This window comes from Mixophyes fleayi, chromosome 2 (genome assembly GCF_038048845.1).
Source record: "Mixophyes fleayi isolate aMixFle1 chromosome 2, aMixFle1.hap1, whole genome shotgun sequence".
In the NCBI taxonomy this organism is placed as follows: Eukaryota; Metazoa; Chordata; class Amphibia; order Anura; family Limnodynastidae; genus Mixophyes; species Mixophyes fleayi.
Window position 1 is genome coordinate 373,545,461 of NC_134403.1, and position 16,416 is coordinate 373,561,876.

The 16,416-nt window shown below is 44.3% G+C and overlaps 1 protein-coding gene across 1 annotated transcript; it reads left to right on the plus strand.

The window, feature by feature from the left end:
* Positions 1–814: 814 nt before the first annotated feature.
* Positions 815–10,021, plus strand: LOC142140548 (cystatin-B-like). The gene is made up of 3 exons (XM_075198262.1): positions 815–919; positions 7,459–7,560; positions 9,332–10,021. The coding sequence occupies exons 1-3, from the start codon at positions 851–853 to the stop codon at positions 9,497–9,499; spliced, it is 339 nt and encodes a 112-aa protein (XP_075054363.1). The 5' UTR covers positions 815–850; the 3' UTR covers positions 9,500–10,021.
* Positions 10,022–16,416: the final 6,395 nt, after the last annotated feature.

Sequence of the window (16,416 nt, forward strand, 5' to 3'; positions counted from 1 at the left end):
GATATCTAACAAATACATTTTAGGTTGTGATGGACGATCTTCGTTGTTTTGTTTGTGAATGATTATATTAGACTTAGTTACTATTAAATAGTAGCTGTACCTCTTTTCCTTCTTCTCTTCGTGCTCCATATTGTCCCTGTTTTCTCTGCATGTTCTATGACAGAAGAATCTATTGTCTGCATGACGATCACCAGATTAATATGCTCACATTAGAACCAATGTATATAATGTATTTCCCCTTCTTATTAAGCTGTCACACTCGTTCTTCTACATAACACTCATATATCACATAGTAATTGTCAGTGTCTGCTGTCTGTTGCTATCAAGTGAATAATGACAAGTTACAAGGTGTAAAGTCAATAGTCTTTAGTAAATACGCTACAAATTAAACAGAATATAATTATAAAATTAATTTGGTGGGTATTAGGTAACGGTGTACTGTATATAGGGTGTAATGTGGATAGAGCGAACAGTACAGTTGACAAGAAGCAAGATGCACATGGGATGTAAATTAAATATTGTGCAAAATCAATAGTGTACAGTAAGAAGGGTGTACAGAAAATGGGGTGTAAAGTGAATAGGGTGTACAGTAACACAGTGCACATTAAGTGTGACGTACAGTATAGTGGGTTTATTAGTGAATAGATTGTTAATTAGATTGTACAGTAAACAGAGTGAGTAATGATGGAGAAATCTACACCTATTAAATCTACACCCACCTGCAGGAATGTTGCTCAGAGATTGCCCTGTGAGGTGTGTCCCACCTATTGAGTAATGGTATGTCCCGCATCATATAACCTGAGACTGTGCTGAGCTGATAGATCAAGTTGAGACACGGACTGATCCAATCATGGCTATGGTCGGGGGTCTCGGGAGGGCTAAGCCTGCGAACGCTGCAGTACAATCTATATGTGACCAGGTGAGTGAGTCGCTAGGGGGCGCTGAAGTGCGGGAACCTGACAGTGTGCGGGATACATTGTATCTATCTGTGACTGTATAATATCCACCTGTTATGTTATAAGCTGCTCCCTCTCCTCCATCAGGTAAGTGCTCATCCCGGCTCTTGTTCTGTTACTAGTTTAGGTGAGAGAGAAAGGGACACTTTGCAGACAGACAAAGCTGCTTTTTCTTTATGTAAACTGTCCTCCTCTCTGGCTGTGTCCCTCAAAGTTATATTCCACTCTCCAAAATAAGGTTTATTCTGACATATGGCTTTATTATATGGCTAGGGGGACAGTAACAAATCTATTTTACCAGCAAAATGCCCAGTATATACCATAACCACATACTGGGACATTATTTGTCATTTTATAGAAGTAAATTGTACTCCCCACTGTTGGGACAGGGTGCTCCCCAGTGTTGGGACAGGGTGCTCCCCAGTGTTGGGACAGGGCGCTCCCCAGTGTTGGGACAGGGTACTCCCCAGTGTTGGGACAGGGTTCTTCCCAGTGTTGGGACTGGGTACTCCCAGTGTTAGGACAGGGTACTCCACAGAGTGGGGACAGGGTGTTCCCCATTGTTGGGACAGGGTGTTCCCCATTGTTGGGACAGGGTGCTCCCCAGTGTTGGGACAGGGTGCTGCGCAGCATTGGGACAGGGTTCTCCTCACTGTTGGGACAGGGTTTACCATAGTGTTGGATGGGTTTCAGTGTTGGGACCATAGTGGCTGTGTTTGTTCACCCTGAATGGGCCATTCCATAAAAATATTTAGTCCTCCTTAAACCCTCCCATATAGATATTGGCAAACCCGACTAAAGCAACACTAAAATAATTTAAAGAAAAGTATGAATTAACCCTGTTTTCATAGAGTATTTCTGCTTTCTTCAGGCATAAAAAGGACAATACAGCCATTTTTTTTATCCTAAGTACTTTTTAATAGATTATGCTGTATAATAATAAAAAATCACGGTGCGCACAGCTAATAAACTTCAATTCTACACACTTGTAGGCATAAAATCAAACATATATCGTGCTATATAATGTTCGTGGTAACTCCTATTTCCACAGAGGAGGTAAACACCAGCAGAGTTTGTTCTGCGTGTCCTCCCCTTCCACCACCCGATCTACACAGAGAAAACAAGACTCCTAAAACCTCAAACAGACGGGGGCACTTCCAGAGTGTGTTATCCAAATAAAGCTTTATTAAAATAACAGAATTTCCACGTACCAGAAGAGAAAAGGTTTCAGGCATAGATCACAAAAGCAGCTAACTTCTAATTTCTAATCTCGGCCAATGCATTTTGTCTCATATGACTCCTGACGAAGTCCGAAGTCATATGAGACGAAACGCATAGGGGGGGTTGTGGATATACTTGATAAAAGAGTCACCTCTCTTATGATGTCCGAGATCCACTTTTATAGGCTAAGTTGTAGAAATCTAGTGCAGAAAAATCGGATAAGCAAAAAAAACAAATACATTGTTTATTGTTTGATCTGAAATTTGCTTATGATTGGTAAGTGTCAGACCACTAAACTGAAAATAGATGACTCTCAGGTTGGTGTAAAAGCTATAATCTTTATGAATTGTCATATATTTGTAGCTAATTTATCTCAATTTTTTTTAATATTGACCAAGGGTATTATAGATTCCAACATATATGGACATTTATCCTGATTATTTATAACTTTTTGAAGCATATTGTGTAAAGCATAAAATTTGACCTGTTTTTTATTATGGTTTATGGTCGACTTCCCCTGTCCCCATTGCTGTGCTCCTGGTCGCCTCCTCTGGCCCTATTGCTGTGCCTCTAGTCACCTCCTCTTGCCCAATGCCTGTGCCGCAGGTCGGCTCCCCTGTCCCCGCCTCTGTGCTGCTGGTCATTCCACACTTACAGTGGTGGCAGCGATGCTGTGGGCTGAGTTGTTCATGTCAATGCAGCCTGTCCATGTACTGGGACCCAGTCACATCTCTGAGACATGAAGTGAAACATATTATATGGGGTAGATTTATTGAACCTTCTAAAATGATAAAGCAAAGGCGCTGCCCATAGCAAACAAATCAGAATTGAGCTACCATTTATCTAGTACATTCTAGAGAATGATATCTAAATATTCACATCTTTTGAAGTACATGCTATTCGCATTTTTAATCCACTCTCTCTACGTGTTGTGCTGATCTATCGCCCCCCTGGAGCACACCAACAATTTATTGAGGATTTCTCTGCATGGCTCCCTCACTTCTTATCCTCAGACATCCCCACCATCATCATGGTTGATTTCAACATCCCCATTGATAACCCACCTTCCAAAGCTGCTTCCAAACTACTCTCTCTAACCTCCTCACTTGACCTCTCCCAGTGGATTGAATCATCTACTCATAAGGATGGCCACTGCCTTGATCTTGTTTTCTCTAGACTATGCTCAGTTTCTAATTTTCTTAACACACCCTTCCCCCTCTCGGATCATCACCTTATCAGCTACTCACTGTCACTCACCGGACTGTGAGTGCCATTTCCCGTGTGTTCAGGAACCGTGGCCGTCCGCCATCCTGAGGGTCTGCGCATGTGCAGCCCTTATCAAACCTTCAGTACCTGTTGCTTTTAATTGATTGGATGATCAGGCAACCCTCCCTATTTACACCACCTGTGATCATTACCTGGTTGTCTGATCTTGGAGCTCCTGCTGATTCCTGTATACTGCTATTGTGGTTTCCAGACCACTTCAACTCTCCTGTGTTCATCGTGCCTGCACTCAGCTGATTCCTATCTGCTACTACTACCGGACTCCAGTTCGTCTCAACTCTCCTGTGTTCAGCGTGTCTGCTCTCCGCTGCCTCCGTTACTACTACAGAGTTCCAGATCGTCTCAACTCTCCTGTGTTCAGCGTGTCTGCTCTCCGCTGCCTCCACCACTACTACTGGATACCAGTCAGCCTCAACTCTCCCGTGTTCATCATGTTTCCAGTTTCACTTACTACTGCTTCCTGAGTATTGCTTCGTTGATTCTGGATTACCTGCCGTGCGCTGCACCAACCTGATTACCGCTTCCTCCTCCAGTGGTCTCACCGCCTGCCGGCCTTCAGCCGTTCAGGTATCCCTGCACGTCTCTCTGACAGCCTGCTCTCCTGAACCGCGGTATGCATACTTTCCATTGACTTTGCTTTTGTATTGCATATCCATCTGGACTGAGTTGTGTTCTTCTCCGGAGCCTCCTATCCACTGAAGCTATTGTTACCATTGACTTTGTTTCCTATTGCCTGGATAGCTATTGTGACTTTGTATACTTCAAGCAGCGCTTGTCAGTTATTGTTGTATTGTGGATATCATCGTGGGATCAAGTTCTGTGTGCCGCGTGTATACTCTGCTTTACATTCATCTCCTCGTGCCCATCCTCACATATATATAGCAGTGGTACAACTTGCTGACGCAGACCACTGACTCCTGTTCCCTGTGACACCAGTTTCAAGTATCCTCTCACATAAGCAGTGGTACAACTTGCTATACGCAGATCACTGACTTCCCCGTTACCTACTTTCACCTAGATTCCATCCCTTCACTATAGACAGCGGTACAACTTGCTATACGCAGACCGCTGACTCTCACTACCTCCTCGCTACTCCTGGACATTCCTCCTCACTATAGCAGTGGTACAACTTGCTATACGCAGACCACTGACTTTCCTCACGTTTATTTGTCCATCTGGTTCCTCGTATATATACATCTACTCATTACCAGTTGCTGCTAGTCATAGACTTTCCTTGAGCATTCTCTCACCATCTGCTGATTCTCCTGTTCCGTTGTCACCCTGCTACCAGAGAACCATAGTACCAGCTATATTACTCTGGTAAGTCCATCAACTGGTGATATCCTGGGAAAAGACTCCTAGTGCCCGTGACACTCACTCACCCCCACTGCTCTAACCTCTCTACTGTCTAACTCTACCAAGCCTCCTCATACCCGCAGAAATCTGAATTCTATTAATCTTCAACAATTTTCCACCTCTCTCCAACACCTTCTCTCCCCTATCTCTACATTCTCATCCTCTGAGACGGCAGTACCCCATTTTCACCAAACCTTAGAAACGGCCCTTGATCAAGTGGCTCCAGCGACACTACATACTACACGTCGACTTCGATGTCAACCGTGGCACACTAAAGCGACACGAAATCTTCAAAAACTGTCCCGTAAAGCAGAACGTCACTGGCGTAAATCTCGCACCTCTAATGACTTCTTCACATATACTTCTGTCTACCCCTCCTATCGAAATGCAAAACAAACATACTTCCAATCTCTTATTTCTGTGCTCAGGCTTCTAACCCCAAACGCCTTTTCAATACATTTAAATATCTTCTCAGCCCTCCCACCCCAAACCCTCCATCTACTATCAGTGCTCAGGATCTTGCTTCCTACTTCAAGGACAAGATTGACAAGATCAGACTAGAAATGGTATTCTCTTCCTTGACAAGCAATCAGCTCAATTCCTTCCCATTACCCTCTGACACCCTCTCTTCATTTGACCCCACAAATGAAGAGGAAATTTCTATGCTCTTTTTATCTTCCTACTCTGCCTCCTGTCCTCTTGATCCTATTCCCTCGCAAATTGGTAGATCCCTGTCTTCCGTGCTCATTTCACCTCTAACTTAAATCTGTAATCTCTCGCTCTCTACTGGCATCTTTCCATCACTATACAAGCATGCAGTGATTACTCCTATTCTAAAAAAAACAAGATTCCGACCCAAACTCTCTATCAAATTACCGTCCCATCTCTCAGCTGCCGTGCCCATCCAAGCTTCTAGAGAGAGACTTGCCTACACTCGCCTCACACGCTTTCTTTCCGCTAACAACCTGTTGGATCCTCTTCAGTCTGGCTTTCGTTCTCAACACTCCACAGAGACTGCGTTGATCAAGGTTGTCAATGATCTGATCACTGCTAAAACTGAACGCCATTACTCTCTCCTAATTCTCCTGGATCTCTCGGCTGCATTTGACACCGTTGACCACTCTCTTCTCCTCCAAACGCTGCAATCATTAGGTCTTCAAGAAACTGTTCTATCCTGGTTCTCATCCTACCTATCTAATCGCTCTTTCACTGTTAATTTCTCTGGAGCCACCTCTGCTCCGCTTCCCCTATCAGTTGGAGACCACAAGGCTCTGTGCTAGGTCCTCTGCTGTTCTCTATCTATACTGCTTCTCTTGGAAATCTAATAAGTTCCTTTGGCTTTCAGTATCATCTCTATGCGGATGATACCCAAATCTATCTATCCTCTCCTGATCTCTCGACATCTGTGTTGTCCCGTGTAACTGACTGTCTTTCTGCCATTTCATCTTGGATGTCCTCTCGCCAACTCAAACTTAATCTTTCTAAAACAGAGTTAATAATATTCCCACCCACCAACAAGAGCATACCTGACATTTCTATCTCTGTTGATAACATGACCATAAATCCCACCCCACAAGCTCGCTGCCTAGGTGTAATCCTTGACTCACACCTATCCTTTGTTCCCCACATTGACTCTATATCTAAATCCTGCTACATACATCTAAAGAACATTCCAGAATAAGCACATATCTCACGCAAGACACTGCAAAAACCTTAATTCATGCACTCATCATCTCCTGCATTCACTATTGCAATTCCCTCCTTACTGGTCTTCCCAAAAACAGACTCAAACCTCTACAATCTATTTTGCAAGCTGCGGCAAGACTGATTTTCCTTGCAAATCGTTCTTCCTCTGTTGAATCACTCTGTATGTCTCTACACTGGCTGCCTGTTTTGTACCGAATCCAATATAAAATACTTTTACTAACCTACAAGGCCATCAACAAAGCTGCACCAACATACATCTCCTCTCTTGTCTCAAAATATCTCCCAACTCTGCAGCTCCGTTCTACACAAGATCTGCGTCTCTTATCCACACTCATTACATCCTCCCATTCCCTGTTACAGGACTTTTTTCGGGCTGCACCCACTCTGTGGAATTCTCTCCCTTGCACAGTAAGACTCTCCTCTGGTCTACAAACTTCCAAGCGTTCTCTGAAAACCTTCCTCTTCAGACAAGCTTATAATATTCCTCGGCCACCCTCTTAACCTCGCTACCTTTAGCCTGGTAAACATTTTCACGCGGGACGGCTGCCCCCTGACCAACATTGTTGTGTGACGGGTTCATTTAGCTTATGAGTCACTTTTACTTTTGCAGTCTGGCTGAGCCAAAATGCAAAATGTATACTTAACCTCATGTGTCAATCTCCCATTGTCCCATAGATTGTAAGCTTGTGAGCAGCGGCCTTCTCACCTCTTTGTCTGTTTTACCCAGTTTGTTTATTAGTTTATTATGTTTGTCCCCAATTGTAAAGCGCTACGGAATATGTTGGCGCTATATAAATAAATGATGATGATGATGATATTATTGGTTTCTATGGGCATCACCTCCCCTTTTCCTTTGTAGAAGGGGTAATAAATCTACTCCTATGTTGTGTGTGGACCATGGTCTGATGACCACATTGTGTCTTGTTCTCCTCAGATGAGAAGGGAGGTGGAGCAGAAGACTGGGAGATCCTTCATCACTTTCCGAGCTGTTCAATACAAGACTCAAGTTGTTGCTGGGACAAATTACTTCATTAAGGTAATGGGTGGAAATTGGAGCATTAATAGCTAATGAACTGCTATTTTCTGATGGTCTTTCCATGTTTTTGGGGTTTTCTTTAAAGTGCACATGATTGTTTAAAAGGAAAATATACACTAATAATAGTATTTTCAACTTACATTTGTCTAACAAAGTATATAAGATTACAACCCACAACATGAAGAACAGTAAACTCACTTTACAGAGGACTAATCTAATCCAATAAGGGTAACAGGAGATTTGTGTCTGTTGCTTTTCAAGCAGCCTTGAAAATGATTTGGTGTTTTTTCATGAAAATGAGAAACATAAACTATACAACAATACAGTAAACATAATTAGTCACAGCAAAAAAAACCAAAAAACTTTTACTGCAATTTTAACAAATTTACCTTCCCGGGACAGTGCTGGTGAAAACCGTCTGTCCCGGTAAAGACTTTCCTCCAGTGGTGAAAGCTCCACCTTCCTGGTAAGATGCATTGTGTACACTGTGCACGTGCGGCGATAAGACCATGAAGCTCTCCTCTAGTGCATCCTTTGTTCCTGGGATACAGGTCGGGCTGCTGGTCACCAGGTGAGAAGATCCCTCCAAGTGGTGGATGGAAGGTCCCTGGGCTGTAACTCCAGGTGCCCTGGGCAATTCTCCTCCATGGGGATTGTTCCTGCACGCTGACACCTACATGGCAGCTGCTGCCGTGGCGTCATCCACTATGCCAGCCACTATGCCACCAATATGCCAAGGAACCCATTCCTCAGCAGTACACAGCTACACTGCAGTCCATACTAGATGCTGATGACATTCCACCGAGCACTAATCTCCTGACCAACAGATTTCCAGCCAGTGTAAATCCAAGATCTGAGCGCTACAAACCAGGACGCAGCCGAAAATCCAGCCCCATCCCAGACACTCCAGCTCCCTCTCCCAATGGTACATGGAAAGTAATTGTAATAAGTTATTGTCTTCACTATATGTTCACTAATTGTCTGTATCTGAGTGAACGACAGAGTAATACCCCTTCATAAATTGGACTAAGCAGTAACGGAGTCTTTCTTCTGTGAAAACAGTCGTTTTTTTCTGGAGTTTTAGCTTATCCCCGATTGATAAATAGATCCCATAATCACAGAAGATTTAATGTTTCATGAATATGCCGGTATTAAGAGTTTTTACGCTTTCTTTAAACGTAACAAATAAAAGCTTCATTTCATCCATTCCACAATAATTGTGGTTTATATTTAATCCTCAGGCTGCTTTTATATGTCCATCCAATGTAATAAAAATGTTCAAATAGACACTCACGATGTCCACTTACTCTCAGACATTAATGAGGCTCCAACAAACACATTTTTGAAAATACAATTTTAACAAGTTAAGAGTAAGGTTTAAAGTGTTTGTCGGTAGGACATTGGCCAAACTATATAATCCCACCATGGTCCCATAAATAGCCGCACAATAGGCCTGATGCGGAGTTGAACGTACACCCATCCACAGAGCCACTGTGTCACTGTGTGCACAAACAATCCCACACCTACCTCTGCCCGTGCAGGGTTGCTGACATGCACACTTGTGTCTGCTTGTGTGACGGTATTTATCTTATGTGCAAAATAGAAAACTAATTTTCACTCCTTTCATTTTAACATGGTTTTGTCCAGGAGACTTAAGTAAGAAATGTATTGCTTAAGTTCCTTAATGAATCAGGCCCAATGTTATTAGGCAGTAAACTGTATGCTCATGCTGTATAGTTGTGACCTGTTCCTCTCGCCTTGTCTCCCCCAGGTCTATGTAGGATATAATGAGTACGCACATCTGTGCGTCTACCAACCGCTTCCATATACTAATGAACCAATGAGCCTCACGGCCGTCCAGCTGGGCCGAACCAGACAAGATGAGATCAAACACTTTGAGCCCAGTAAACCATCCTCTCCGTTCCTGTGCAAAGTCTAACGCGATTATTGTAGTCGAGCTGCTCTGGCGGTATTTCTTGTTTCTGGAGTTTAACTGACTGTTATTCATTCTATTTACTAAGACATATTCTTTCAGTTTGACATTAATGTATATATCAAAGACTGTATATTACTGAGATAAAAAATATACTTAATAACTGGAGTGTTTATACAAGTGAACTATGTACATCACGCACGCTATCATTCTTCTTTAATTAGGTGGGAGGGGATTCCCTTACTGAGCAGGCAGAGTGACTGACAGCTTGGCAGACTTGCTTTGCAGAAGATCACTCTGTGGATTCGTACACAGGACCAGGTCCAGACTGCAGTAGAATTTGAGGTTCACACTGAACAATTTATTTTACCTATATGGTTTATATCTTAACATGGTTACAGCTTTGGGTTTAGCGGTCCTTTATGTAATGCACGAATAAACCTCTTTTGCATCGATTATGGATCATCCACAATATGCACCACCTCCTACTTCTGCATCTGGTGCAGTTTACAGTAACAGTTCTCCTATGAATCCCTGGAGGTATATTTACTAAACTGTGGGTTTGAAAAAGTGGAGATGTTGCCTTTAGCAACCAATCAGATTCTAGCTGTACTTTTGTAGAATGTACTAAATAAATGATATCTAGAATCTGATTGGTTGCTATAGGCAACATCCCCACTTTTTCAAACCTGCAATTTAGTAAATATACCCCTGGTGTCATGTCTGGCCCGGTGACACAGTTTGAGAATCGCTTGGTTTTAACTTGGCAGATTTACAATAATGTAGCCGGCATAAGATCTCTTGAAAAACTAATAAGCTCCTTTGGATTTCAGTATCATCTCTATGCGGATGATACACAAATCTATCTGTCCTCTCCTGATCTTTCACCATCTGTGTTGTCTCGCGTTACTGACTGTCTTTCTGCCATTTCATCTTGGATGTCTTCTCGCCAACTCAAACTCAATCTTTCAAAAACTGAATTAATAATTTTCCCACCCAAGAACAGAAGCTTCCTGCCTGACATTTCTATTTCTGTCGATAACATGACCATAAATCCCACCCTGCAAGCTCGCTCCCTAGGTGTAATCCTTGATTCACAACTGTTGTTTATTCCCCACATCAACTCTATATCTAAATCATGTTATATACACCTAAAGAACATTTCCAGAATACGCACATATCTGACACACCGCAAAAACATTAATTCATGCACTCATCATCTCCCGCATCGACTTACTGGTCTTCCCAAAGTCAGACTTGAACCCCTACAATCTATTTTGCACGCAGTGGCTAGACTGATTTTCCTTACAAACCGTTATTCCTCTGCTGAGCCACTCTGTCAGTCTCTACATTGGCTGCCTGTATTTCAACGAATCCAATATAAAATTCTTCTACTAACATACAAGGCCATCAACAAAATTGCACCGACATACATTTCCTCACTTGTCTCGAAATATCTCCCTACTCGACACCTCCGTTCTGCACAAGATCTACGTCTCTCCTCCACTCTCATCACATCCTCCCATGCACGGTTACAGGATTTTTCCCGGGCTGCACCCACTTTGTGGAATTCCCTCCCTCACACAGTAAGACTTCCTCTAGTCTTCAAACCTTCAAGCGTTCACTGAAAACCCACCTCTTCAGACAAGCTTATGATATTCCTCAACCATCATCTTAATTTCCCTAGATTACCCTATTACCATCCTCTACACAGCTAACACAAGACAACAACCTTCTGACCAACATTGCAACACACATAGCCCACTCAGTACTTTTACCTTTGCAGTCTGGCTGGTCCAGTGTGCAATATGATGTAGCACATGCCCTTGTGTTTCTAACTCCCATTGTCCTATAGATTGTAAGCTTTCGAGCAGGGTTCTCTTACCTCTCTGTCTGTATGTATTACCCAGTATTGTTTTATCAATGTTTGTTCCCAATTGTAAAGCGCTACGGAATTTGCTGGCGCTATATAAATAAATGTTGATGATGATGACGATGGCAAAAACCCCAAAGGGTTCACTATGATCATCTATGGGAGAGAAAGGCTCAGCTTTGTGTGTCATCGTTCCATCACTCTGCCGGACTCATGATATATCCCAGTGTCCCCACCTAAATATTTTATTGTACTATCATTATCATAAAACCTGTCGGCTCAGGATACCATTCAGTGGCGCTTCAGGTCCTAAGCCGAGAATACAGAAAGGAAAGTGTTAAAAGGTAAATCTAATGACTAATGTGCTATATCTGTAAAGTTATAATGTCCAGGTATCTCAGCGTACAGGGAATAGTGCTTATACATGCCCCCCACAACCTGGCTCTCTGGGAACTTATTTCAATGATAGTTGTAAATTCACCAACTCCGGCTGTATCCATAAGCCCATGCAGTAACTAAAGGATGGCAATGGGAGCGTGGTGTGCCCACATTATCTCTTTCAATGACAGATAACATCTTATTTACAGGGTACATGTGATGTCCTCGGTAAGTATAGTTGTTTAGTATCTTAAATGTTCAATCTTTTGTTTCAGTACAATTAAATATTCTGTAACAAATCATAAATATGTATTTGTTCAAGTGATTTACATTTAATAAATAAAATAAATAAATTGTTGCCAGGCCTCAGATAACAGCAGAAGTGTTTGGTGCAACCGGTCTTTACTTGATCAAACAATAACTTTCTTCTCTGCTATTGTGGTAACAGTGGACCTACAGTGCACGTTGTACCAATACCAGGGTGGGTTCTGGCTTTTACCCTGTGTCTATCAGTCAAGAGTGCCTCAGTGACGGCTATTAATGTAACACTTTGCTGGGACTATGCTATCAACCCTATCCCTCCCTATACTGACGTGTGGATATAGACACCTAGGCAGGTATCTGTAGAAATAATAGTGCAGAAAGCGCTTTCGGGTGCAGATTGACGTCAGAGCCGTCAGCTAGGACTAGGAGAGCAATGATTTCCTACATAGGCAGAGGAACCATATTACACTTTACACTATACATACTCCTGCACAGACATATCAATACATTAACAAATAATTGCTTGGATACGAAGAGCGTAGGCAAATTCTCCGTCTCCCAACAAGAAGGTGTCCTAGGTGGGCTAAATCCTTATTAACAGAGCCTGGTACCCAATTAGAGGCGCAGTGCGGCGCTGAATATCATTGTAAATGTACTGATTGTTGTATTGGAAATGTATTGATATCTGAGACAGTATTTCATGTTGGAAGACATTTGTTTTGTAACTTTTCTAAAGGAAGTCCCATGCTAATTAGGCCTTTACATCTGAGTGACCAACACATCTTTATACCTGAATGCACAGGAGGGGGTAAATAACCCATCTGGTCACAGTTTATAACTGGTGGCAAGTGGTGGGATAATCCCAGGCTGTTTTTTGGAGACTATTTTCTGAGAGGCAAGTTACTCAAATGAAGAGTACCTGTATCACAGAGGAATGTACAGGATGGCTGAATACAGTGCACTGTCCAAGACGGTCCTTGAGATCTTGTGCCAAGCAAAGAATGTCGAATTTTGTTACTCAGCGACAATGAGCAAAATGGAAAGGGCGCTGATGGCCTGAAGTGAGCAGTCCCAACTCCTCCCCCTCTACAGTCCTGACTCCTCCCCCTCTACAGACATGACCCCTCCCCCTCTACAGTCCCAACTCCTCCCCCTCTACAATCCTGGCTCCTGTAGGCCATGTGCCCTACAACACTACGTTTCCCAAATGAATGTATTTTAGGATACAATTCAGGCAGGTTTGTTCTTTATTTTATTTTAAGTAAAATACTATATAGCTATAAAATAAATCATAACAATAAGAGAAACAAATAACAGATATGACCCCTTCATCATACAGTGACCCCTTCATCATACAGTGACCCCCTTCATCACACTGTGACCCCTTCATCATACAGTGACCCCTTCATCATACAGTGACCCCCTTCATCACACTGTGACCCCTTCATCATACAGTGACCCCCTTCATCACACTGTGACCCCCTTCACCACACTGTGACCCCCTTCATCACACTGTGATCCCCTATATCACACTGTGACCCCCTTCAACACACTGTGACCCCCTTCACCACACTGTGACCCCCTTCATCACACTGTGACCTCCTTTGTCACACTGTGACCCCTTCATCATCATACAGTGACCCCCTTTGTCACACTGTGACCCCTTCATCACACTGAGACCCCCTTCACCACACTGTGACCCCCTTCATCACACTGTGACCCCCTTCATCACACTATGACTCCCTTCATCACACTGTGACCCCTTTATCACACTGTGGCCTCCTATATCACACTGTGACCCCCTTCATCACACTGTGACCCCCTTCATCACACTGTAACCCCCTTCACCACACTGTGGCCTCCTATATCACACTGTGGCCTCCTATATCACACTGTGACCGACTATATCACACTGTGACCCCCTTCATCACACTGTGACCCCCTTCATCACACTGTGACCCCTTCATCACACTGTGACCCCTTTCATCATACAGTGACCCCTTCATCACACTGTGACCCGCTACATCACACTGTGACCCCTTCATCACACTGTGACCCCTTCATCACACTGTGGCCCCCTATATCACACTATGACCCCCTATATCACACTGTGACCCCCTTCATCACACTGTGACCCCTTTATCATACAGTGACCACCTTTGTCACACTGTGATCCCCTATATCATACAGTGACCCCCTTCACCACACTGTGACCCCCTTCATCACACTGTGATCCCCTATATCACACTGTGACCCCCTTCAACACACTGTGACCCCCTTCACCACACTGTGACCCCCTTCATCACACTGTGACCTCCTTTGTCACACTGTGACCCCTTCATCATCATACAGTGACCCCCTTTGTCACACTGTGACCCCTTCATCACACTGAGACCCCCTTCACCACACTGTGACCCCCTTCATCACACTGTGACCCCCTTCATCACACTATGACTCCCTTCATCACACTGTGACCCCTTTATCACACTGTGGCCTCCTATATCACACTGTGACCCCCTTCATCACACTGTGACCCCCTTCATCACACTGTAACCCCCTTCACCACACTGTGGCCTCCTATATCACACTGTGGCCTCCTATATCACACTGTGACCGACTATATCACACTGTGACCCCCTTCATCACACTGTGACCCCCTTCATCACACTGTGACCCCTTCATCACACTGTGACCCCTTTCATCATACAGTGACCCCTTCATCACACTGTGACCCGCTACATCACACTGTGACCCCTTCATCACACTGTGACCCCTTCATCACACTGTGGCCTCCTATATCACACTATGACCCCCTATATCACACTGTGACCCCCTTCATCACACTGTGACCCCTTTATCATACAGTGACCACCTTTGTCACACTGTGATCCCCTATATCATACAGTGACCCCCTTCATCACACTGTGACCCCTTCATCATACAGTGACCCCTTCATCATACAGTGACCCCCTTCATCATACTGTGACCCCTTCATCATACAGTGACCCCCTTCATCACACTGTGATCCCCTATATCACACTGTGACCCCCTTCACCACACTGTGACCCCCTTCATCACACTGTGATCCCCTATATCACACTGTGACCCCCTTCAACACACTGTGACCCCCTTCATCACACTGTGACCCCCTTCATCACACTGTGACCTCCTCTGTCACACTGTGATCCCTTCATCATACAGTGACCCCCTTTGTCACACTGTGACCCCTTCATCACACTATGACCCCCTTCATCACACTGTGACCCCTTTATCACACTGTGGCCTCCTATATCACACTGTGACCCCCTTCATCACACTGTGACCCCCTTCAACACACTATGACCCCCTTCATCACACTGTGACCCCTTTATCACACTGTGGCCTCCTATATCACACTGTGACCCCCTTCATCACACTGTGACCCCCTTCATCACACTGTAACCCCCTTCACCACACTGTGGCCTCCTATATCACACTGTGGCCTCCTATATCACACTGTGACCGACTATATCACACTGTGACCCCCTTCATCACACTGTGACCCCCTTCATCACACTGTGACCCCTTTATCACACTGTGGCCTCCTATATCACACTGTGACCCCCTTCATCACACTGTGACCCCCTTCATCACACTGTGACCCCTTTCATCATACAGTGACCCCTTCATCACACTGTGACCCCTTTCATCACACTGTGACCCGCTACATCACACTGTGACCCCTTCATCACACTGTGACCCCTTCATCACACTGTGACCCCTTCATCACACTGTGGCCCCTTATATCACACTATGACCCCCTATATCACACTGTGACCCCCTTCATCACACTGTGACCCCTTTATCATATAGTGACCACCTTTGTCACACTGTGATCCCCTATATCACACTGTGACCCCTTCATCATACTATGACCCCTTCATCGCACTGTGACCCCTTTCATCACACTGTGACCCCCTTCATCACACAATGACCCCTCCATCACACTTTGACCCCTTCATCACACTGTGACCCCTTTCATCATACAGTGACCCCTTCATCACACTGTGGCCCCCTATATCACACTATGACCCCCTATATCACACTGTGACGCCCTATATCACACTGTGACGCCCTTCATCACACTGTGACCTCCTTCATCATACTATGACCCCTTCATCACACTGTGACCCCTTTCATCACACTGTAGCCCCTTTCGTCACACTGTGGACCCCTTCATCACACTGTGGCCCCCTTCATCCACTCTGTCTTCTCTGCCAGCTGCTCCTCTCTGCACAGCTCCTCACTGTCAGCATTGTGATGTGATGATAATGTCAGAGAGGGAGGAGGGCACAGGGCGTGGGAGCGAGGCACTGTCCCATTGCACTGGAGGCGGTAGTGTCAGACTGGGGCATGAAGGGCTCACTGG